The sequence below is a fragment of the Protopterus annectens genome, chromosome 9.part0, assembly GCF_019279795.1.
Source record: "Protopterus annectens isolate FY-2018-M chromosome 9.part0, PAN1.0, whole genome shotgun sequence".
Classification (NCBI taxonomy): Eukaryota; Metazoa; Chordata; order Ceratodontiformes; family Protopteridae; genus Protopterus; species Protopterus annectens.
The window spans coordinates 285,680,769-285,707,949 of NC_056743.1; the positions used below are offsets into that span (position 1 = coordinate 285,680,769).

Genomic DNA, 27,181 nt, shown 5'->3' on the forward strand with positions numbered 1-27,181 from the left:
CATGGCCATTCCGGTAGCACTAAGCAGAGTGGAAGCAGCTAGTTTTAAACAGAATGGTTTGTTGCAGCTATTTTATTTAAACAGACTGTCTGAGTATCTAACTCTATTTTATTTAAACAGAGTGGTTTGCTCCGGTTTAATAGCAGTTATTTTAAACAGAGTGGTTCGTTGGCTCTATTTTAGCTAAACAGACTATGTGGTTCATTGTTCCAGCAGTTTATTTAAGGTGTGTGGTTAATTGCAGCTAGCAGATTAGCTATGGTTCATTTCCAAGACTAGGTGGTTGGCCATTCTGGAGTATTGCTCGGTAGAGTTCAAATCTTATGCATGGCAGTTCCAGTAGCAGATAAGCAGAGCGGAAGCAGCTATTTTTAAGCAGAATGGTTTGTTGCAGCTATTTTATTTAAGCAGACTATGTGTGGTTCAATGCAGCAATTTTAGTTAAGCAGACCAGCTATTTATTTAAGTTATGTGGTTCATTGCAGCTTCTAGTTTATTTAAGCAGATTATGGTTCATTTCCAGTTGTGTGTGTTCACTGCAGCTTCTGTTTTAGCTAAGCAGAGTGGTTCGTTGGAGCTATTTTATTTAAGCAGAGTGGTTCATTGGAGTTATTTTAGCTAAGCAGACCAGCTATTTACTTAAGGTGTGTGTGGTTCATTGCAGCTTCTAGTTTATTTACGCAGATTATGGTTCATTTCCAGCTGTGTGTGTTCACTGCAGCTTCTATTTTGTCATTTCTAGCTGCGTGTTCATTGCAGCTTCTATTGTGTGTATGTGTGTGTGTGTGTGTGTGTGTGTGTGTGTGTGTGTGTGTGTGTGTGTGTGTGTGTCTGTGTGTGTGTGTCTGCGTGTGTAAAATGCCCCACTGACATGTAACTGCTGGTTAGGGTTACCCAGCAACTATGAACCTGTTATCAGTTTGCCATCCATACCTTATTGCAATATTGCTATCTTATTTTTTCAATGTAACATAGGCAATTTACTCCTCAAGGGCAACAGGTACTTTATTTGTAGATAAAATAATGAAATATAAAGTTGTTTGCTAGCAGCAACCTCTTCATTAGTTGCAGATCTCTTTAATGTGCAATTATTTAGATGACTTTTACTTCAGCAAACATTGTGCATATTTACTGATACTGGTGGATTGTAGATGTTTAGCACCTTGTAAATTAGAGTATTCAGAAGGAAAGTGGCCCTATGAGGCACTGGAAGCCATATGGAATTTTCTAGCATATTGCTATGGTGCACCTAGGGGTCTGCTAATAGAATGAATCTGCAGATTTTATTCTTAGCAGTTGGTATTCTAGGAGTAGTGTAGGCTGAATGCAAAACAATAAAATAAAGGCAATATTCAAGTTTGGGTATTAAAATATTTTTAACAATGGCCGTGTGAGCAGTGGGTGAAAGGAGGTGATTGATCTTGTAACACAGTTTTAATTGAGCAAGGACTTCATTAGTTACAAAATTTGTATCTGTGGTAAAAGAAAGGGTAGGGTTGATTATTAGGCCTAGGTACTTCTGTTCCGTGATGTTAGGTATTATATTCTCATTAAGATCTGTTAAGAGAACAGGAGGAATAGTAGGTAATTTTTTGGCTGAGGCAGACACCATGACATTGGTTTTCTTAGGGTTAATAGACAGTTTGTTAGTAGAAAACCAGGTGCATAACTGAGTTAAATTGTTCTTTAACTTGGATTGCAGGCCAGACTGACTAGTACTGGAATGAAGGATCAGCATGTCATCTGAATACAATATTAATTTTACATTTGGTAATTCTCAGGGGAAGTCATTAAAAGAGAGAGAGAAAACAGAACAGGACATAGCACAGACCCTTGCAGTACACCTGCATTAAGCTCACTGGGAGTACAGGATGAGATGAGACATTGTTATGGACTTGGAAAGTTCTGTACTTTAGATAGCAACATAATCAGCAAATATTGTTATTACCAAAGTTGAATCTTTTGAGTTTGCTGAGAAGAAGGGTATGGTTGACCATTTCAAAAGTCCTTATGATGTCAACAAAGAGACTGGCATTTATGAGTCCCTCACTCGGGTTGCAATAAATGGTATCAGTGTCCATTACTAGGGCAGTAAAGGTACTGAAGGAATCGCAAAAGCCATGCTGTGCATCACATAACAGGCCATAGCCATTAATGTGCTAAAGTAGGTGCTTGTATAAACGTTCTTCGAATATTTTGGTAGTAGGTCACAGGGTAGAAATACATCTATAATCCTTGAACCCATTAGGAGAAATGACTAAGTGCCTGAGGTGACGGAGAGTTAAAAATATGAATAAGCATTCAAAATGAAGAGTCAGTCAAGAATTAAACATACATTTTTCTCTTCCAAGTACAGAACAATATGGCATGGCCTGCTACTGTCCCAAACCCTGGTAGTATCAAGTTACTCAGCAAGTGGCAGTGTGACATTCAAAAATGAGAAAGTACTCACAAAACAATTCCTCATGTGTTGTCACTATAGGTTGTGCCATAATGAATAAAAATTCAAATCTTTACTAAAAGCATGTTGGTAGTATCAAGTTACTCAGCAAGTGGCAGTGTGACATTCAAAAATGAGAAAGTACTCACAAAACAATTCCTCATGTGTTGTCACTATAGGTTGTGCCATAATGAATAAAAATTCAAATCTTTACTAAAAGCATGTTTGCCAAGCTGAAAACAAGGTGCGTCTCTTCCTTCTCTAAGGTTAAGCCAGACTCACCTAACTTGGACTCCCTTAAATATTATGTGGACAGATGACAAAAACGAGGTACAGTCACTAAGAACACTTGGTAAACAGGAAGTTAAGAAACAAAACTTAAGATGCATATTGAAAAGGTCCCATTATATAAAGGCCTATTAATAAGGGGCATCGACATACATGAATATCCATTTTTACCGTAATCGATAAAAATTATATATACACACATAAACACACACACACATGCATGGCAGGGCATTATTAGGGCAGTAACAACTTAGGAGAATTAACTACAACACATTTTACCAATGAGGACAGGAAACTGTCTCACAATCCTCAGCATAAGAATCATGAAACAAGAAGGAGGCTCCAATAGCACACCACTACAAATGGAGAGAAATGACCAAAGCATCCAAGGAGCCAATCTGTAACAACAAGCATCGCAAATAGCCACCCATAAGCACTGTCCTTCTAACTACAAGGACACAGTTGACTCCCTATAAAGGAACTGACATGTTTTTAATGCTTTTTAAATCTACTTGAAGGACTTGGACTAGTCTAATTTTCTAATTTAGTATTTTTCTCCTGTGTTACATTTCAGTTGAATGTTTACTTGTTTGATTCTTGTTTTTAATTATCTATTTCTGCTACAAAATTATCTTACACACCAAAAGATCTGAGGAAGCTCACTTGCAGTGAGTGAAAGCACTCTGTCACTGCTTATTCTCTCAGAAAACACCGCTCTCCCCTTCCAACTCCTGGTATTATGACTACAAAATCCCCTTAAAAGCAGGCATAATCCTCATGGTACAAATATTATTGAAATATTTTGATATAAGATGTCCTGTATAAACAGGCAACAACCAATCCATACTGCCCGATAAAAGACTTGGCTCCTTGCTTACTTTCCATAAGAAGTGAAAATAAACTGATGACTTTTAATAAACAATAATGACCTGAAACAAGCCAGTATTTTTGTGTGCAATTAAAGTTTTTGAAAACTGGGGTTAGTATGGACAGCAAACAGCCTAGGACTCTACATGCAAATTAGGTGGATTTTTTCCAACAACCACACGCTTACACACAAACACACACCCTCACTTTAAGTCCAATTAAGCCGACTGCCTAGCCTATGCCTCCCCTGCTACAGCACTTAAAAACCCTGTTACTAATGTTTGATCTGAAGAAGTCTTGTAATTGATGAAAGTGTTCATCACAATTCCCTCCAATAACTGATCTGAAAAAGGAGTCTTCATTGTTCTGGAGTTTTTTTTTTTTAAGCTGGAGCTCAGGAAGCTTACGGTCTTCATCCAAAATAGAATGTCTGTTCATTATCTTTCATCTAAACTGCTATCATCTGGCATATCCTACTTCCACGTATATATTTGTGCCAATGCTCTAAAGCTGTACCTGTTGTTGCTAACATAAAGCAGCCACCTGTTCGGTATGTTTCCCCAGCATGAAAGACTTCTTTTGCTGTGTGCTGACACTTATTTACCCCTTTGTTCCATGCGTCTTGTGTGCTGATCAGTTTGACATGATGACAACTTTAGAACAAATACTGTGGACTATCGCTTTTACTGCTGGAGAGATAGGGACAGTGGCCAAATCAGTGCTATGCTAACAGCAGTTCCATAGATGAAATAACTAAGCAGAGAGGAGAACTTATAGGAGTATCTTGCTGCCTTTAAGTGGTATGCCCAACAGGAGACAAGGGAGCAAGCTATCAGAGCTACATAAAGATTAAAAAGCTTACTTACCAAAGTTGGCATTACTTAAGAGACACAAACTCAAACACTTCATAAATTAACTTTTTTCTCATAACAAAATGGTAAGATTGCAGTTATGTGACAAAGCATATATTTGTGGTTAGATCCTGATGGTCAACATACTAAAAAGAAAATGGTAGTAATATTATCTGCTGACAAATTTAAGAGATCTCTACCTACTCCTTTAACAAAATGGGACTATCAAACGGACCTAAGAACTCTGAAAGTTCTATTATACTACTAGAAACATTGCTATCATATTAAAATATGTACAGAACTGAGTAGTCTAAAATGTAGTAAATTGTCTATCAACTGTTCATAACAAAAAGTATTAGCTATAGACATACTCTGTTTTACATTAGATTTTGTGCTATGTATAAAAACAATACAACAGCTTTGAAAACTGTGACCTCTTAAAAAGCTTGCTAACAGCAACATTGTGTATATGAAATGGATTAAATTATTTGCTAGAATGTTTGAGGCATTTTCTCACACTCTGCTACTGCAATCTTAGGTTTAATTAACTGGTGACTGACAGCTGCTTCTAACAAAACTGCTGTAGTCTGTATTCATGGAGATGAGAAACAGTAGCCCATTACTCAGCTGGAGCTACAAAATGTGTTCGATAAGGTAACTCATGCTGTTAGTACAGTACCGAATTTAATACATGACATGATAAAAGGGAAATATTTTTCTCACCTTAAAAGATTTGTGGAAGCAGTAAGAAGAATGAATTCATACTTATAGACCGCCTCATAACAATGGGGAAGAAAATCAGCACTTGACTAAATTTAAAAATTCTCTTCCTAACTTGGAAAAAGGGGGAAGCAACCACCAGACATGTTTGTTAGCGCATAAGAATCCAAAAAAGTTCAGGGTATGAAATTTAAAAGACCTAACTGAACAAAAAAATTGGCTGGGGATACAAACAGAAATATGGTACTTTTACTAATACACAAGTATCCAGTATATATATATATATATATATATATATATATATATATATATATATATACATATATATATATTTTTTTTCTTTAAATGATAAAAAACTTCTGCACCATGCTAATATTTTTTTTATTTGTTCCACTATCTTTCTCTACTGACTTAATACACTTTCACACTGACCAAATGTCACTCTCCAAATCTTTGCTTCCTTTCTTGTGAAATATCTTGCATGCACTTTTTATCTCACCAAATCCCTCACATTTCGTTTGCTTAACTGCAGACTAGCCTTTTTTAACAGCTTTTGGATCCTTATTACAACTTCATTTATCAATCCCTTATTTTTTTCTTACCTTTATTAAAACAAAATCATCTGCCAATATCATACATATTAGCAATAAAACATTTCCTTTCATGCTGCATCTTGGCTCCCTGACTTCATACATGCATGTGTGTATTACCGCATTCATTACTAGTACAAACAAGCACATACTTATTAGGCACCCCTGTTTTACTCCTCTCAATATTTTTTCCATTCATCCATTTGTTACAACTTGTATCCATTCATTTTCATAACATTTCTTTATTACATTACTATTTTTTCCTATGCCATATGCCTCTAAAATCTGCCACACTGCTTCATCGTTCACTAGTTAGGCCACATGCTATCAGTCTTACTTCATTTTCTTTCACTATCATATCTACCGCTTCTTTCACCATAATTAACATTTATTTCACCTCTCTTCCTTTAATAATAGATACCTTATCCTACTATCACAATGAATGCTTTCTCCATCCTTTTTTTTTGCAGAATTATCATAAAGGCCAAGATTTGTGCCGAACTGGTAATTAATAACACCACATATACTGAGCCTGCGGACATAGCTAACCTGTTGGTCAACAGGTTCTGTGAAAACTTCACTCCCCTTTCCCCACCACACGTACCCCATGGCATCAATGCCACCTGTCCCTACCTTGTATCTCTAAAGCGCAGGTCATTAACACCCTCTCTAAGGCCATGAACACAGCATTGATGGGACCTGATAACATCCCAGGCTGTGTCCCACATGGGCTCCAACAAGAATTAGCAACACCACTGGGTACTCTTTTACATCACAGTCTAAGCACCGGCTTCAACCCAGCTGAATGGAAAATGGCCACCATTATTCCCTTGATCAAGGGTGGTGCTTCCACTGACCCTGGGAACTACAGACCAATTAGCCTGACTATCTGCAAGGCCATGGAGCGAATTATCATGGATCTTATCAACAAAGATATAGGTAATCTCTAAACACTTGACCCTACTCAGTTTGGACTCTGGTGGACTTCTTTGAGACAGTCACCAAGGCCCTGGATGAGGGGAAATCTTTGCAAACAGTTCACCTAGACTTAGCCATGGCATTTGACACTATCCCCCACTCGAGCATCATTGAAAAACTCACCCAGCTAAGTACCAACCCTTACATCATTAATGGGTCACTAACTGGCTCACTGATAGTACCCATGTAGTCAAAATAGGGGAATCCACCTCCAACAGCAGACATGTAACCAGTGGTGTTCCACAGGGATCAGTCCTGGGAGCTCTACTGTTTGGAATCTATTTCTCTGAAGTACAAGAAAAAAACTAAAGGTCTGTGGATGACAAAGTTTACTGATGACTGCAAACTGGGAGCAGTCACAATATCTCCAAATGATGTCAGCATCCTACAAGAGGGTCTTAAAAATGACTGGTGCCAAAGTCATGGCCTTAAACTCAATGCAAAAAAAATGCATGATCATCCCTTTCTGTAAGGGTGATGTTCCTGCTAACTACCACATCAATAGCAACACCTTAAGTATGCACTCAGTGGTGAGAGACCTGGGCACTCAGGTTGACAGCAATCTCACCTTGAAACACCATATCTCCACAGTGCTAAGAATGACATTCTGTATTGCTCATCTCATAAGTAAGGGCATTACCTCCACAAAAAAATAAGTCATAACCTCCCTGTACTCTTCCCTCATAAGGCCAATAATTGAGTACAATGCCCCTTTTGGTATGTACTGTTCTAAGCAGCTGCAGCAATTGGAGAGACCACAAATGGTTCCTCACAAGGAAAATTCTAGGTCTTCAGCATCTGTCCTATTTGGATCATCTGGAATCACTGTCACTTTATTCTATTTCATAAAGACTACTCAGAGGCAATCTCTGCCTTGCATATAAGGCAATCTCTGATCGTGCTTTATTGGAAATGCTGTACCTCCATAAGTCAAATGGTACATGGGTTACTCGCTCTAAAGACCTTAACCTGGTATGTAACATTAACAGAACCTGTAAATGAAAAAGAAGAAAATTGCTAAAATAAACCACAAATAACGTGTACAATTGGCAATAGAAGTAAAAGCCACAGAAACTTGGAAGTAGTCAATAAAACATCTCTTCAGGCCACTTTATTACATATATTTGTTTGTCTTGGAATAAAATGGCCAGAAGAGGTATTTTATTGACTACTCCCAAGTTTCTGTGGCTTTTACTTCTACTGCCAATTGCACAAGTTACATTAACTGAACCTGCTTGAGGGACAGATTTGACTCCCTGAGGTTAGCACACCTTTGGAACAGACGCCCACTTCATGTCAAACAGAGCACCTCATTGGCCCACTTCAAACGCAATCTGGACAATTGGATGGGTAACCATAAATTCACCCCAGGGGTTCCACTTGTGTCCCTCCTAGACATGGGCAATAGGTGCTGATTGTGGAAATAAAGGTAGAACTTGGCTAGGGTTGTAAGGGCCCTAGGGCCATTAGCCTAGTAACTTCATATAATCTTATTATCCTTACTATGATCCTATGAAGAACATTGCTCTAAATTAACTATATCAATGCTTCCCTGCATAGTCTGTTATTAATGTTACCCTGAAATCTGTCTCTTGTTGAATTGTACCTAGAATCATAATCCACTGCACTGAAAATATTGTATTGAAAATTGCTTTTAATTAACTACACTAAATTCTTGCTATTTGTAGTACATTATTACTTTGAAATGAAATTATCACGTTTTAATTGCACTTGGAGCTTTTCTCCCTAGGCCTTCGCTAAAAATGGCCTTTTAGTCCATTCGAACAACCCCAGTAAACAAACGTCAAATAAATAAAATAAATTAAATTTGCCCATGTAACAATCATTTCTACATTTTGTCTATTATTTTCATTCATCTGTTTTTTTCCTTTTTTGTCAATTCCTTGTTCTATCTCTTTCTCACAATTACATAATATTTCTTTATATTTAATCTTTTTCATTTTTTTATTCTTATTTCTACTTCTAAATATATTTTTATACTTCTGCTTCTATACTACCCACCAATGTCCAATTATAAACTGTCACATTGTCATATGAGCTTTCCATAATATTTCTTTTTCTCTTATCATTTCTTCCTCATTTGTAACTCTCCATTTAATCTCTTTATTTTCTCTTCCATTATTATTTTGCTGTCTTCCCCTTTTCTATTTCATTACTGCTCTATGATCTGAAAATTCTGCCACCTGTACTCTCCTGTTACTTTTCATGTCTTTATAGTACACTATAAAATCAATTACAGTATTAAAAATTCTCCTTTTGCTGTCCTTTTCTACTATTAAATCTCCACATTTTATTAAATCCCTTAATACCTTAATATTCTGTGTTATTTTTCCCTTTGCATTCCTCAGTTTACTGTTAAATTCACCTACCATACTACTGGCATATCTACTAACACATTATTTTCTGGATTTCTTCAAACAACTGTTTTGGCTCTGTCATATTATTATATGCATGAATCACTATTAGTCTTGTATATTTCTGTCTCATTCTCATATCTCATATCACTATCCTTCTTGGTACTATTAATGTTCCATTTAAATTTTTTTATTTCTTCATTTTTATAAGAATTCCTATTCCACAGCATGTCTCATTTCCTATCGACCAAACAAACTGACCATCCCATACTGCTTGTATTCTCTTTCTTTTTTCCTTCTTTGTAAAACCTGATATCTAGCAAGCAAAAGATATTAATTTTTACGGCATTTCACCACCACCTCCAAACCTCTTATATCATTTATAATGCTACTCACATTTAATGTAAAAATTCCTATATCATCCTTTTCCTTATTTTGTATTTATTTACTTCCAGATCTTATTTTTCTTTTCTTGCTCATAAGCCTCCCACAAAATGATTTTTCACTACCTTGTTCTTCCGGCTTTTCCTGGTTAGGGGTCGACACAGCGGATCACCTGCCCACTCATGATTGGCAGTGGAGTTTCTATTTCTATGGCTTCTTCCTCTTCACTTTCAAAACCTGCAAATCTGTTTGCTTCCACTATATTAATAATACTGCTTTGAACTATAATTTATTCTCTAATACATTTTCATTGTTTAACCTTTCTTCAGTATCCCCCTTCCCCATACAGTCTTATTTATATTCTTATGTAGTAATATATTCTATATATTAGAGTATATTAGATCTTTCTTCTCAGCTTTCCTCTCCCTCCAGTATTTAATTTTCTAATATGGGACAGTCAAACCACAACTGTCCATTTTTAGATTTCTTTATATATAGATAAAACAGGCAATGCTATGTTACTTTCATTAATTTCCATGGATATTATGAAAAAAGTTATAATAAACTGTCAGCTCAAGACCCATGTGAAAAGGAAGGGCATGTGATAGGTGAAACCATGACAGATGCATAACTTGTGCTATGCAGAATATAAGAAAGAGCTAAAGGTAAAATGTACAAGCTGCCCCAAAGGATGAGACCCTAGCAAAGGGTTCACACTGATATGCTATCACTGCTTCCAGCTCTAGGAAAGTTTTAGTTCCTGATAACACTCATAGATAAATACACTAAATAGATAAAGCATATTCAACAAAAAAATGTAATGCCTACACAGCAGTGAGGATTTATTTATTGACTCAATTATTTTTTGTTTATTGACTGGGAAAGTATGACTGGGCATGTAGCCCCTTTTCAGCAGTGGCCCCAGGAGAAAAGCCCCCAAAACATACAAACAAAGTTAAAACATACAAAGAAGATTGATGTATAAAAAAAAATTCAAAGAAGGACATGATGTGGAAGACATACTGTATGATTTAAGGACAGAAATAAATGCAGGACAGTTATTATACAATTTAAATACACGAGCTTGTTTGACAAAGCTATAACATTTAACATCAAAATTGTGTTCAAAGTGGATTCACGTCATAATCTCAAAATACAGAAACATCGAATTTCAGTATTTCGAAATTATGAAACCGAATCCACAAAACATCGAAACTACAAAACCCTGAGCCCAAAACCGCAAAATTCAAAACACCGAACAAACTGCATACACTACACCATACATACACCACAACACCCACATTACAACATAAACAAATAAAAACTACACACATACACAACTCATACACACATAAGCAGGGGGGCAAGCACCCCTGTGCCCCCCACAGCCCCCCCACTTATATGTACTAACTCCGAGATCGCACAGAGAGGAAACAAAAGCAAACTCACATGCGCACATTCTCCAATCCCTCACACACACACATCAAACATATCAGCAAACTCAAAAACACGCTAACCTCCACTCAAATCCCTTACAAAACACTCACCATAAACACACAATCCCAGACCTCACGTATCTCGAATTCGCGGTTATGAACTTTTGCTATTTTAAACATTCGGGTTTATAGTCTCAAGATACTGAAATTTTACATTTCAGTATTTCGAGATTATAAACGGCTCCCATTTAAAGTATACATATTTAAATATCTTCCATGATTTGTATGTAATTTGCTAAAAACTAAATTTTTGCTAAGTAGTAATACAAACAGTATATAGTCAGACAGCAGAGTAGGTGAGAGTTTGAGTGGCTAAGGTTGGAAAAGATAGCTGACAAAAATAAAAAGTGTGTGTGTGTGTGTGTGTGTGTGTGTGTGTGTGGTGTTATTGGGAAAACTAAGTGAGCAAGAGTTGAGAGTGGTGACTGCATATTTGGGAGAGAGAGATAAGGAGTGGTGGTAGAGTAGAGACAGAAAGATAATGATGTATGAAACCAAATGGGTATAAGTGGTAAAAGGGGAAGAGAGCTGATGAAGATTAAAGTGAGAGAGAAAGTGAGTGGGTGTAAGTGGTAAATGGGGAAGAAAGCTAATGAGGATTAAAGGTAGCAGATGAAGGCATGTGTAGGGTAATTAATAGAGGACTAGTACATGGGCAGATCCAGAGATTTTGTAGATGAGACTGTGGATGAGGTTTAAATGGCCTATGATGTTGTTCCAGCTTTACAGTGTGGGGAATGGAATTCCAAGTTTTGGGGGTGCAATTTTAAATAAGTCTGCCTTGAGCTGTATGTTTGAATTCAGTAACATGGAGGAACAGCTTATTAGTAGATTGTAGTAGTCTATTTGGTTTGTAGTGTTGGATAAGAGTTTGAGAATGAAATACGGTTGTTATGGTTGTAGATGACATTATGAATAGTAGCTATTTGTGATTAAGTCATGTAATGGGATAATTCAAGCCAATTTAGTTCTTTCTGTGCTAGGCAGTGGTGGGATCCGTGTGCACGGTTAGCAGTGAACTTTGCTACTTTGTGATAGTATTGTTCACTCGTAGTTGGTTGGATGAAATATAAGCTACAGAAAACTGGGATAACATAGAGGAATTTGGGAGAAGTAGTGTGGATGCTAGGTATTTTCTGATTTGGTCAGTGAGGATAAACTGGAGCAGCGATGCTGTCAATTTGAGGGTGTGGATGGAGGGGTGGAACTGTCCCGACTGATGAATCAGGAGATCTGGAGATGGGTCCAGAATCTATGGTTCCTCCAAAAGGTAGGGCCACAGGAATGGAAACCAAACTTGTCGAGGCCAGTAAAGAGCAATGAGGATCAAGGAACTCCTCAATAATTGTTTGCCAGCTTGTTGATAAGCAAAATATATGCAATTCGAAAGCCATTTTGAAAGAGTAATCTTAGAAACAGGAAAGGCTTTGTTTTTGTCAGAAAAAGAAACAAAAAAGTTGATCTGATTTTCTGAATTCTTTAGTCCTGTGTTATATTTAACTCTGTATAGGGAGCCCATTTTTTTTTGGCTCAAAAATGTTATTTGTTTTATAAAATACTAGCTTAACAATTTAAAACAGATACAGAAAAAAAAACTATATACAGTGTCCATAACAAAAAATAACATTTATAGGAAACACACTTAGTATTCTTCTAAAAGGTTAAACAATTTCTTCCAAGCAATTTATTTATTTGACATTTGTTGACTGGGATAGTCTGACTGAGCAATTACCCTTTTTCAGTGGAGGTGGGGAGAAAAGCTCCACAATTCATTTAAGAAAAGTATAAGGAAACAGTACAATATGACAAATCAAGTAGCTATTATAAGTTCATAGGTTGGTACTAGGCTATCGGCCCTAGGGCCTATACAAGTCTAGCCATAACAATTCCCTGGCTTTCTTCCCACAGTATTTACTTCCCTGGACCCCTGTCTAGCACAACTGACGTGATCCCCAGGGCGACTTTCCTATCTCCCATCCAATCATCAAGGCTACTTTTGAAGAGGGCCAAAGAGGCGCTCTGCTTGACATGTATGGGCAGTCTACTCCAGAGTCTGGGGAGTCTCTGGGTCAGGAACCTATCCCTTCAGCATGTTTTATTCATTGTGATGACAAGGTTTAGATCCCTGGAGCGTGCATCTCGGAAGGATTGGGATTTCTTTAAGTGTAGCATGTCCAGCAGATCTTGGTTTGACATGGCCTTGTATGTTAAGCAGAGATCGCCTCTGAGTGGACGATATTAAGAGTACAACATCACATATTACACTTACACAAAGTAGAAATAGTACAAACAGGTAATTCCAAGGTTAGGGTATTCACATTATGATTGTCATCAGTGCACTAAAGTAATATTCCCTGCATATTGTTTTATGAGCTAACTTTGGTTTAGATATCAATATAGTGGCTTTATAGCCAATACGATGGGGGTAGGTGGTTACCTGGACAAACTATTGAAGTTAGCAGGAGAAAAGTAGGTGATTGCCACATGATAACAGAAGGTAGGTAATTAGAGGAAGGAAGGAATGAAAAGGTGGGGACAGGGAGGAGTGAGGTAAGAAATGGAGAAGAGAGGATAGGGATCAAGTGGGGTGATAACAATGACATATCTTGGAGCTGAGAGGTCTATGGATATCCCACCTTTGTGGATGGGTATTGTATGGATTTTTTTCCCAGAGAGGTGGGACAGTGAATTCACTGATAGAGTGGTTTATTAGGATGGAGACATAATATGCTATGGAGTCAGCAGCAGCCTTTAGGAGGAGAAGTGGGAGGTTATCGGCAGATATGGAGCAGGGTTTGAGTTTGAGGTGGAGTTTTTTTATATAGCTGGTAGGAACTAAGTTTAGTGAGAATGGGCACTTTTGCTGTAGGAGTGAGAAGGGGAGTGGATGATTGTTTTGGCTGGAGGTCTGCAAACGTTTATTGATGGTATCAATGAAGTATGAATTTAAAATGGATGTGATTTCTTGGACTGTGTTATTGGGGCAGGGGTTGGGCACTGATAGATTCCCTGGCTGGAGGATTTGGTTGATAGTGGTCCAGAATTTCTTGGGGTTTCTGGGTTCAGTAGATTGGGATGTGAGGTAGAAGTTATTTTTATAAATGTTTATGTGTTTTCCGGTCAAATTGTGGAGTTCTCTGTAGTTTTGGAGTGGGAGATTTGGTCTTGGCCCAGAATTTCCAGGCAAAATCTCTGCATTGTATAAGGCACCGAGTAGACTTAGTAAACCATGGGGAGGATTGAGATATAACCCTGACTGTTCTGGGAGGGGCAATAGACTCTAGTGTGTTTACGAAGATGGAACTGAATTGTAGAACAATTTTGTCACAGGGCAGAGATGAGAGGTATTGAATGTGTCAGGGTTGAAGTTGGTAAGCTTTCTGCATTCTTTAAATTAATGTGGTCTAGAGAGGTGGGGGAAGAACTTTTGGATGCATACAGGAGAGTGGTCACTAAGAGAGTCTGGTAGGGATTGTGGATGGTGATAGAGGTTGGGGTGGGAGACCAGAATCCATTCAAGTATAGAGGAAGTACTTGTAGGTTTATGGTTAAAGGCTGGAGAAGAGATTAGCTGGATGTAGCCATAAAGGTTAATACTGGTGGTAGGGGAGTGAGAGATGAGGTTTATGCCAACTGATGTTAACGTCACCTGGTATAATGGATTCACTGGGTATGTCTTCTGAATCTGTTCTAATAAAGGTATGTTGTCATCAGAGGTAGGTAGATGCTAGCAACTGTAATGGTTTTATGACTAAGTTTGTAACTGGCAATAATGAGTTCAGCTGGGTGGAAGGAAGGGAGAGGGTTGATTAGGGGGAATAATATGAGGAGGTCTGAGTATATAATGACAACTCCTCCACCTTTTTATGGGTTCTATCATGGCACAGAATGTTGTAGCCAGGAGGGAGAAATTCATTGTTAGAGTTGTGTGGTTTTAGCTATGTTTCAGACAAAGTGACAATGGTGGAGGAATATTGCGCTATCCAGGAGTGGAATTCAGTTATCTTGTCGAGAATGCTGTGAATCTTAATAGAGAAAAAGGAAAGATGGTTGGGAGTGTGGCTGGTAGGTGGCAGGAGCGTGAGTGAAGGCTTGGGGTTGATGGGTTAGAATCTGCCCAGGCTTGGGGTGAATGTCTCCAGAAAGTTGAATTGTATTGCAGGGGTGGAGGAGGACTGATCTGGAGGGGTAGACTGCTAGCAGTTTAAGTTTGGTTCTACAATTTGAGTAAGTGTTTGGAGGAACTTCAATTTTAGGGAGAGAGAATTCAGTACTGGTGAAGAATGAGGGTGATATGGGAGAGGAGAAGTGGGGTTTTTTTGGTGTGTATAATGTGGTGGGGGGTGGTAGGAGTATTGGGCTGTAGGTTCATGTGGGTGTGACATGAGGAGAGGTTAGACAGAAGTAGGAGAAGCAAGGAAGAGAAGAGAGGGAGGAGCATATTGGTGGGTACAGAGTGAATGAGAGGGAGGGGAGAGTGTGATGGATTGTGGGTAAGTAGGTCTGTGGACTTCAGAGGGGATAGGTGTGGTGAGTGTGTGTGGGAGTGGGATAGGTGGGGTGAGTGTGTGCGGGTGGATGTGAGGTTTTGGAGTAAAGTGCGATGTATAATGACTGGGAGTGATTTCTATGGGAAGAAGGGAAGAGGAGTAGGAGGAGTTTGGTTGAGGTTTAGAAAGAGTTGGAGTGAGGGGGGGGGGTTTGATTGGTTAATGTTAAAAGGAAGCCGGAGTGTTGATGAGAGTGGGGAGATAGATGATTAGCTATAAAGGTAATTGATATGGGGGTGGGTGGGAATGGAGGTAGTGTAGGGGAACGAAGCAGAGTAAGGGCAAATGGAGTGGGGCTACTTCAAGTAAGTAAGAGGCAAGAGAAAAAGTATCAGTCTGCGTGTGAACTATCTGCAGTAGAATGTGCTGGGAAGCCTGTGGAGTGTGTGATATAAAGACTCCAATGATACAGGTAGATGGTGCATGCAGCTAGATACTAACAGAGGGACTACTGCAGAAAGGTGTGCGAGGGCTGTGTTATTTGTTCTCATTCTTATAGTATCAATCTCATTGTTGCAAGTAGACTTAGCTAGATGAACAAACTCAATTTTAAATACGAGAGTAGTGTGTGATTTCCATTTTTTGTGACATTTTTTCTAGCTATGGAAAGAACTGACCACAGTAAAAATATTTGGCTTTTAGGAATGACTTCTGGAACAGGAACATTGAAAAGAATAAGAGAATCATGGATTATACAACTGTCCTTCCATAAAGCTTTACAAAGATATCTAAAAACTACCTAAAATGGAAAGATTATTTTACAACTAACAACCATGTGCATGCAGTCAACATCTAGTGGTCCACATCTCCAACATTTTACTACATCATTCTTGTACATTATGGCTATTTTGTGAGGTGTCAGACAGCATCTGTGCAAGAATTTACATGTATATATTCAGTAATACAGGGAAGATGTGGACCCTTTCACCAACTCTAAACAAAGTTTTTTATCCCTGGTTTAGAATTCTTGTCGGTTTACTTTAGTAGAATAATTCCAAAACGAGATATCCATCTTGTCAAAATCATTTCTGAAGATTTTTATAAATTATAGATATGTGAGAGGTTTTCGTAAGTGTACCATTATTAATAGTTGAGATGAAATCTAAGATTTCTGGTGTGTTCTTACTGTATGCCTCTAGTGACGTTATGAGCTTGGCATATATGAATTCCTTACAGACTTGGATGTCTAGCCAGTTACAATTCTGTAATATACACCTAGCAATCAGGAAGCCAACATAATTTATTTTACTGACAGAAAGAAATGGATACCAATATAATAAATCACCTCTCTTAAAATCCAGCATTTTCTGAATATCAAAAGATAACAAACACTCATTTGTGAAATCAATTGGGAAAATAATTAGGTTTTTGATCAGTTGATTAGAAAACATAATCCTTTTGAACAATAGAATCTGATTTATAAGTGGTGTAAGAACAACTTTTTGTTTCTTATTTTCAAGATCCACATAAAGATGTTTCTGTGTGTTTGAATATAAGGTTCAAGCAGTGTTTTATTGTTATTCAATAGTAAACCTTCATGGATTAACTTCCAATATGATGTGAATTCAAATAAAAATCAATGGTTGAAAATCCTATACCCTCCCCTCTTCCCAGCTTGCAGTATGCCAAAGTAATGAAATTCTTGTTTTTTTAGGGCACCAGAGAAACTTGAGTAGGATATTATCTAATTTCTTTTTAGTTGTTTTGGGTGGGGGAGTATTAAAGCTTGGCTACAAATAAATTTTGGGGTAATAATATCTATTAATTAAAGTTAGACTAGCTTCAAATGTAAAAAACAGGCTATTCCAATTGTCTATTAAACATGTAATCAAATTTATAAGATGTTGGTAATTGGTCGTGAGTGATTTTTTTTTTATAATTAGATTCAATAGTCACACCTACATATTTAATATATGGCCCTCCTGTTTTATATCATTGTTAGATTTTAATTTCGTAATAACACATTTGTTTGTTAGTAGTGCTTGAGTTTTATTATGATTAAATTTGGAGATATTTGCAAAAGAATCTACATTGTTCAATTAAGTGATCTATTGAGTTTTCAATATCATTACAAGTTGTTAATAGGCCGGCAACAAACAGTTGTATCTTAGGGGATAAGTTATCTGACACTTTATAGCCTTTAATATTCCTATTGTTTGAAATGCAATTTGCAAGCAGTTCCATGACAAGAGCAAAAAGTAATGGAGAAAGAGGACACCCTTGTTTAGTACCTTTTGATATCCCAAAAGGACCAGATAGGATAGGAGCCAATCTGTACATACGAAATTAAATGCTCATATAGTTTTTTGATTAATGTGACAAGTCTAAAGAAAAGTTTTATTTTTGTAAAACTTTGAATAGAAACGGCCAACTTAAAAAATCTAAAGCTTTATCTATATCAAGGCTTAGAATGGATAGCTCATTCTTTTTTATTCACTAAGTCTATTAAAAAAGTAGTCTAATTACATTATTGTGTATATTTCTGTTTTTAATGAAACCAGTTTGGTCTTCATGAATTAATTCAGGGAGTATGTTGTTTAATCTACCTATCAGAATAGACAAATATCTTATAGTCTATGTTCAGTAAGGATATTGGTCTATATGATGTACATACATTGGGTTCTTTATTAGGTTTTAAAATGGGATAAATAATAGAATATTTCCATGAGGGTTGGACATTTGTTGCGGTTTTGACTTTTTGGAATGTGTTAAGTAAGACTTTCAATACATTGCAGGGCAAAAGTTTATAGAATTCTGGTATTAGACCATCTAATCCCGGTGCTTTATTTGTCTTGAGATTTTTTTATTTGGTTCTTTAGTTCCTTGTAGGAAAAGTGTTCATCTATACTATTTTCATGTTTTGACAATTTCTTCTGCATGTTGTCCATTAGGATGCTATCTATACTTTTATTGTCATTTATGGGTGGTTTATTACAGGCGAACACAGAAGGTCCTTGGCTAACGAAGTTCACAGATGACTGCAAACTAGGAGCCATAATCGAAACTCCTAACAATGTGGACATCCTACAAAAGGGCCTCACTCAGACAAATGCCTGGTGTCAAAGCCATGGCCTCAAGCTCAGTGCCAAAAAGTGCACTGTCATCCCTTTTGGTCAAAACTCTGTACCCATGAACTACCACATAGGCAGTAGTGTACTTATCACAGAAAGTGTGATAAGAGACCTTGGGACAAGGGTGGACAGTAGTCTCTCCTTTGATAAATCACATCGCCACAGTAGTCAGGAAATCCTTCTACGTGGCACACCTCATCACAAAAGGTTTCTCATCCAGGAAAAAAGAGGTCATTGCTCCCCTCTACTCATCACTCATTAAACCGCATTATAGAGTACAACACCCCTTTTGGTATGTACCTCACAAGACATCTACAACAGCTAGAAAGGCTGCAGAAATACCTCACAAAGAGGATTACCAGCCTCAAACAGATGCCCTATGCAGACCGTCTCAAAAAACTCCAGCTTTACTAAACAGCATATCGCCTACTCAGAGGCGATCTCTGCCTAACATACAAAGCTATGTCATACCCAGAGCTGTTAGAAATGCTTCACTTAAAGAAATCCCAATCCCTCGGGCTACATGCTCTAGGGACCTAAACCTTGTCACAACAATAAACAGGGCATGCTGGAGGGATAGATTCCTGTCCCAGAGATGTCCCATATTCTGGAACAAGCTACCCACCTATGTCAGGCAAAGCTCCTCATTAGCACTCTTCAAGAAAAATCTTGATGAGTGTATGGGGAATAGGAAATACACCCCGGGGATGACTTCTGTGGCTCTGCTCAACAGGGGCACAGGAAAATAACTTTCTTGGGTGGCATAAGCCAGGGAACCTTGTTGGCTAGGCTTACTTAGGCCCTTGGGCCGATAGCCTAGTACCTACCTATGAACCTATAATATTCTCATAGTGCTTCTTGAAACATAATAAAATACTTTTTAAGTCTGTGGCTCTAACAGCCTGATCATTTTCAATATATATAATTTCTTTAATTTTTTTTGTTTCATTTAAATGTTTAGAACTAAAAACAATCTTGTGTAGACTCTTAGGACTGACTGAGTAATATTACAATCTAATTTTTTCTAGGTGTACAGACATCTTGTGTTGTAAGATATCTTGGTATTCCTTATTCGATTTACTTATATTGGCTAGTGCAGATTTATTATTTGGTGCAAGTTTTAGTTTTAACTTGTCAATTTCATTTTGTTAAGTCTACTAATTTTTTGTCCTACTCTTTTCTTTTGTTTATATACCAACTCTCAACTTTGCCATATAAGACCACCTTTAGTGTCCCAAGGATCATATCTGGAACCTCTCCATTTTTGTTGAGATCCATTTACTGTTTTATTTAATTTAAAACCATTCTTTAAAGCCTTTTTTACTATATAAGCTGCTATTCATTGGCAAAAGTTTAATAAATCTGTACTAAGGGTTTTATTAAAAGTGATAGCATTATGGTCAGACAAAGGGCAACATACAAACACTGCATTGTCTATTTTTGATAGTAAGGAACTGGTTACTAAAACTTTATCTATGTTGGTCTGTATACCAAATCTATAAGAATAATGAGAGTATTTTAAGGAAGACAGTGCTTTTATACAGTCAGTATCAGTTAAATTTCTGTCTTTTATAATAATTACTCAGATGCTTAGCTATTGGGGATATCTTAAAAGGTTTCGAGCTTGTGGTATCAGTGGGAGACGAGATACAGTTGAAATCACCTACTAAACGTAGTTCACCTCTAGACTGCAGTGTTACAGTATCTAAATGCATTTTCACAGTTTGTTTGGTAAGAGTGACAATTTCAGTTCTGGTATTGTCTGAAGAGGAAATGTTGAAGGAGGATTCTTCTGCTCAAAGGCGTTTTGGCTTAAATAAGATAAGTTTATTTATTTATTATTTTTTTGAAGGTTGAAAGAAAATTGAGATTCTGTCAATGGAGAAGAAGGATTTTTGAGCAAGTTTCTGTAAGCTGGCAAGATTTGGGGCATTGTATAAAAGGGTAAAGTCATCTCTGCACTGCACTACTGCAGCTGATTTTGAGGCCTGTGAAAGATTATTAATAAAGATGTTGAAAAGTATGGACCCATGGATGGTTCCTTGGGGAACACCTGTACAGACTGGGAGAAAAGTAGATACTTCTCTGTGACATTTTACAGCTTGCACTCTGTTTGCAAGATAACTGTGGGACCAGGTGATAGAGGATTCAGCAAAACTAAGTTCTCAAAATCTGTGAAGAAGAGTGGGATAGGTGACTGTATGAAAAACTTTTAAGGATCAAGAAAAAGTGCTGAAACTAGCTTGCCATAATTTTTTGGACATTAATAGTGTTACTGAAGTGAAGGGGTGTGGTTGTTGTACTGTACAATACTTCTACAACATACTTCAACTAAGGTACCTTAATTCTTTAATCTAGACCAGAAATTAATTAAGAAGTTAAAAGATTATGATACTTACACTTCATCTTCATACTCCTTGGGAGGAGATACAGCAATAACCAAGTCAATCCAATCCTAAAATATAAAAATAAAAGCATATTTATGGAGTTTAGAATATTAAATCAGGGTTTAGATTTCAGTTAGTTGCCTTAAAAACATACTACTTTAGTTATATTTTGCAATTACACACCGTCTTCCATATCTCTTAAACAGAGTATTTGAAATTGTTCACACCTTGCTGGAAGGACAAAAGTTTACATACTGACTGCAATTTATCTCTTACTGATCAAACAGGAAAGCATCTGGGATTGCCTTAGATTAGGTTGTTTAAAGAAATGTTTGTATTGTAAAACTGTAATCAAACATTTGAACATTTCCAGATTACAATGCTGTTATCAATTTAAGTGAGTATTTATTCAAGTTCTGTAATGTTTCTGGTCTGTGTTTCAAATAACCTTTATGGTCTCAACTGGTGGAAGCAACTGGAAAATAATGAACTACTATTACAGTTCAAGTAGTGGGGTTCCAAAGTCATAACTTAAGTTGTCAAAATATTAATGACCAAGATCAGGGACACTGATTTTCAGTAACAGAAACAAATTCTATTTGGAATCCCTAAGAACCTGGTGATTTTTTTCAAATGGGTTTTATTTTCTGTTTTTTTTTTACACTAGCACCACAAAATTTACCTTTTTCTCATGAACTAGACATTGTCAGGTCCATGTCCCAGAGTTACTGCTGAAACCTCTATAAATAACAGCAACCAAACATCATTTGTTTTTAATTTTTTCTCTCTGTCTTCTGCTCTTTAAAAGGAGTTGAGTTGCAACAGTATGTTATAGTCGGTTCCACTTCACATCATCGAATTATCATTTCATCGAATTTCAAATCATCGAGACCAAATCGTCAAAAACTCATTTCGTCGAAAACTCGTATCACTGAATCTGAAATCATTGAAAACTACAAAGCAACTACAAATAACATTCCACAATGTTTTTGCTACATTTATGCAGGGGGGAAGCCCCCCTGCACCCCCCACACCCCCCGTAAATAAATATACCAACTCCAAGGTCGCACTACACTGGGGGAAAAAGGTACTTTCCTAACCCCACTGTACTGCAACCTTGGAGTTGGTATAGTTAATTACGGGGGGGTGGGGGGGCAGAGCCCCCCACTTGGGGGGTGCAGGGGGGCTTGCCCCCTGCATAAACGTAGTAAACAGTGTCTGAGATGTTATTTATAGTTGCTTTATAGTTTTCAATGATTTGAGATTTGATGATATGAGTTTTCGACGATTTGGTCTCGATGATTTGAAATTCGATGAAATGATAATTCAATGATATGAAGTGGAACCATTATAGTCAGGCTACATAAGGAAAGTAAAATGGGAAGTAAGGACATACATTACCAATGACTTGTCTATGCTTCACTACAGAAGCAAAACAAGCTGAGCATATGTGGCATTAGATGACTTGTCAACCTGTAAGACCTTCCTGATATGTGAACTAATCACATCCACTCAACTATCCAGATTCTGGAAGAGTACCTCTAATTTTCTGCTCAGTCCCTCATAAAATCAGAATTTATTTTGAGAAGTTCTAAGTACCACCATTTAAAAAAAAAACATTCATAATTTGAAGCTTTTTCTCTAGGTATTTTCCTTTGTTCATAACTCTCCACAGTCAGGCCCCACATTTTTTTATTCCAGTCCTTATTGATTTTCATGACAGCCAGGAACATTCTATGAAATAAGGGACAATTTCAAATAAACAGCAGCCACAAAATACATATTCTAACTTACTTCATGAAAATGCACACTAGTACTGTAAAGTCAGGTTTAAAATGAGTTAACAAAAAGGTAAGTTGCCTTCATTCACAAATATTTCTCCACTGGCAGGCAGAATAAAACATCATGGAGGTTGGAAGCACATCCATAGTGTCTGTTTTTTATTTAGCATTCTGTTAAACACCTAAATGCTACACAGTTGTCAGCAGTGAATAAAATTGTTTATAAACATAAAGAAAACCTACTGTAATGCAATGAGTGGTATGACTATGCTCTGGTTTGGAAAAAACTTCATGAAGCTCCTTTCTGGCACAAGAAATGTACTTAATAAAAATTTTGTTAAACACTTGTTGGCACTGTCAACCTCTATTCTTATGCTACAATGTAACAGCAGTAACAAAAGAACATTTCCAAAGCATTTTCACAGCTTTCAAAGCTGTTTTAGACACTGCTATCAGGCAACAAGAGTGGGATGGTAAAGTGTCTAACAACTTTTAAAGCTGTCCATGCATCTTCACTTTTGACTGCTCTTAGTGTGGCTGTGTTAAATGTTTACAGCTTGCAAAACTGTAAAACTTGTGCCACTGCAATTTTTTGTAACTAGCACTACACGCAACAGATACAGTTTTGTGCACTACAAAGAATTATGATCAGATATCACTGCTAATAACTAGTTATCGTGTTCTCAACAACTCAAGAGCTTTGCTTCAGAACAACTTTGAGGTGAATTTCATGAGGAAAAAAAAGAAGTTATGTACTCACCATAACATTCCATGTCTGTCGTCCATCTTGCCTTCATTTTTACTAGGTTGGGTTCAGATCTGATCCTCTGATCCGATTTGGCCTTGTACATAAGCTCAAGGTCTTCCACTAGCTCCTGGCTAAACCCTATCCAGTCAAGCCCGAGGAGAGCTCCCCAGATCTTATTTGCAGAGATAAATAGAATATTACATAAAAGTCACTTAATACCTTATAGAGCAATCAAGAAGGTCAGCCAATTGTATCAACTTGATCTTCCAGGAGCAAAAGACTGGGGGAAGGAGGGTGGGATGTAAGAATGAAGCTGAGATGGACAACACACATGAAACGTTATGGTGAGTACATAACTTCTTTATGTGTTTTTGTCCTATCTCACCTTTATTCTTACTAGGGTGGGACAGCGTCCCTAGCACCAGCTTTCTTGGGTGGCTCAAGGGAGAACTGGTCTTCCAGGAGCAAAAGGCTGGGGGAAGGAGGGTGGGATATATGAATGAAGGCTAGATGGACAACACACATGGAATGTTATGGTGAGTACATAACTTCTTTATGTGTTGTTGTCCTATCTCGCCTTTATTCTTACTAGGGTGGGACAGCATCCCTAGCTCCATTTTTCTTGGGTGGCTCAAGGAAGAATATTCTTCAGAACTGTGGAACCAAACGAGCCCCTGTCCCTGGAGGCCAAATCAACTTTGTAATGAGTGATAAAGGTATGTGATCTTGCCCATGTTGCTGCAGCACAAATGGAATCAATAGGCAGTCTAGTCCGAAGGGAGGAAGAGGTTGCAATGGCTCTTGTAGAATGACCTTTTATTTTATGGGAAAGATCTTTGTTTTGTGATTTGGAAACAAAGGTTATACAATCTGAGAGCTATTTTAAAAGCATCACTTTAGAAACTGGAACACCTTTCTTTGAATCTGAAAAGGATACAAATAGTTGGTCAGATTTTCTGAAGTCCTTTATCCTATGCTAAGTAGACGTGTAATTCTCTATGTACATCCAGTTAGTGCAACATGTATTCTGCCTTATTCTGATTTATTTACTCATTTTTAATTATTTTACATTTGTTGACTGGGAGTGTCCGACTGAGTTAATGCCCTTTTTCAGCTGAGGCCCGGGGAGAAAAGTTCCAGAATATGCAAAAATTACAAGAGTGATATTCAATAAGTTACAAATCACATACAGTAGTTGCCAGAATAATGCAATACAATAAACAACATCACAGTAACAAATAAAGCATAAGAAACAAAATGTTAAAGTTTAAAAAAGTTAGCTAATCTAAAGTTCATTAAGCAGAATAAAGGAATAGTTTTGAAAGTTGCATACAAGGAAAGGGACTGTAATAGATAAAAAGGGGTAGTTTGGTTAGTTAAGGTCAAGGAGGGTTAATGCAATGGCAGGTCCAGTGTTTTTTGACGTAATCTTTGGTGGCTAGCTTAAATTGTTTGGGGTGCTGTAAGGTTCCTTATTTCAACTAGGAGTTTTCATAGTTAGGGAAAAATACAGGCAGCTCTATGGATTGGTTCAGATTAGATTCTGAATATACTTTGGGTAAAAAGGAAGGGTTTGTTCGTAAGGATACACTGTCTCTGTGGAAAAGCATGTACTGGGGCTTTATTGATAAAGCTTACAGCTCTGACACCCTTCTAGCAAAAGTAAAGGTCACCCAAGGAATAGTTTTCCAAGTCAAAAATTTGTGATCGCAGGATGATGCTGGCTCAGGTATACATTCATTTGATCCGCTGGTGGATGGCCGATCGGAAAATGTTCGAAAGCAGTGCAGCAGGTTCTCACAATTGCGAACTGGAGATATGCGAAACACACAATATCCCCCCCTTTTTGACCCATGGTAGTGCTTGTTTAGGTGGTAGAGTGGTCGGAAATGTCACATTCGGTGTTTTTGTACGACATTCTGACCGTTCGCCACTTTGAAATTTGACATTCCGATTCAGCATTACACCCATTCGAGATTGGTGTGGACGCTCAAATGAATATATACCGCTGGCTCAAACTGGGAAAAAATCCCACAGGATAAGACAAAATTCATATCCCATGGTGCAAGAGGGTGTTTAATAGGTGGTCTTAATAAAAAAGTACCTTTAAGAATGGCTTTGCATAGTCTGTGGGACATAACATTGAGGCCTGATTCACTTAAATGGAAACTGGATATTGCTGCTAACTGAAATAGAACAGTAGTTGTGGCTGTGTCTTCACTGAATAGTTTTGCCAAGAATTCTAGAATGGAAGTTACTGGGGCAGAAAAAGTCAATGTGACTATCTAAAGCTCATAAAGAAAATCTTTTCCATTTGCTTCTATATATCTTTCTCACTGAAGCCTTATGAGAAGAAATAAGAATATGTTTTACTGAATAAGAAAGGTTAGGGACCCTGACTATAGTTAGAATCGGAGCAGCCAAGCTGTCAACTTGAGGGTTTGAAAGGATGCTGGAGGGTCCCTGATGCATGAGTCAGAAGGTCCAGAACTGGGTCCAGAATCCAAGGCTCCTCCTGGAGATGAGGCCACAGGAAGGGGAACCAGATTTGACGAGGCCAGAATGGGGCGATGAGCATCAAGTTCTTTCCCATGATGACAGCAAGGCAGATTTTTTATAGTTTATTGTAATCCATAGGTGAGAGCAGAGCTGCAAGGTGGTGTCTCTCGCTTTTGTTAGTAAATGCTTGGTGGTGGCAGTTAGGAGTCAGTTGTTAGTAAATGCTTGGTGGTGGCAGTTAGGAGTCAGTTGTCTAAGTACGGAAATACCTGGAATCCTACGCATCTCAAGTGATCTGCAACTACTGCTGTACACGATGAATACTCTGGGGGTTGTAGTGAGGCCAAAAGGCAGAGCCAGAAACAGGTAGTGGCTGGCTCCCAGCTGAAAGTGCAGGTGTCTCCTTGATTGCATGTCCATTTTTATGTGGTAGTACGCATCCTGGAGGTCTATCGAGCATATCCAATTGTCTTGTCCCAGAAATGGGAGTATTGACTGCAGTGTCACCGTCCGGAACTTTGACTTTCTTACAGATTTGTTTAGGGTGCTGAGATCCAGAATTGGTCTCCAGTCCCCTGTTTTCTTTGGAACTAAAAAGAACCTTGAGTAAGTTCCGGATCCTATTTGGTCTGTGGGAACTGTTTGGATGACTTTTGTCTAACAACTTTTGAAATTCTAGAGTTGCCTGTTCCCTTTGACTGGGTGGAACATCCAAGATCTTTTTTTATGTTTGGGAGAGAGAAGGGAAAGTGTATGGATTAACCTCTGGATATGATGCTTTGTACCCACATGTCTTTTATTATTGTCAGCCAGGCTTTGGGTACAAAGATAAGTGGACCCCAACTGCCTCCAGATATGGACAGGTGGGCATGCCTTCCGGAGTGCTGAAAGGGCTAACCAAAGAAGAATTCTCTGTCACCCTGATTCTGCAAACCCCCTTTGCCACATGGTCGGAGTCTTCCATTACCACTTCCCTCTCTGCCCCTGGGGGAAGAATCACCACATCCCACATGCTGGTGTAAATCATCATCATCACCCCCCCCCGTTCCCATTCTTCTACATTAGGTCGGGGTATCATGTTAACTGTTGCCATCTCTCTCGATTCAGTGCCACACTCCTGCCTTCTTCAACACCTCTTTGCTCGACGTCCTCGCCT

General features: G+C 37.9%; 1 protein-coding gene across 2 annotated transcripts in view; it reads right to left on the reverse strand.

Annotated features, from left to right (window-relative positions):
• USH1C (USH1 protein network component harmonin) overlaps positions 1 to 27,181 on the reverse strand; it is a 3,114,702-nt gene that overhangs the window by 10,445 nt on the left and 3,077,076 nt on the right. For both annotated transcript variants that reach the window (XM_044082874.1, XM_044082873.1), the window contains one exon: positions 21,010 to 21,065. In XM_044082874.1, the coding sequence (XP_043938809.1) occupies positions 21,010 to 21,065 (56 nt within the window). The remainder of the gene's footprint in view (positions 1 to 21,009; positions 21,066 to 27,181) is intronic.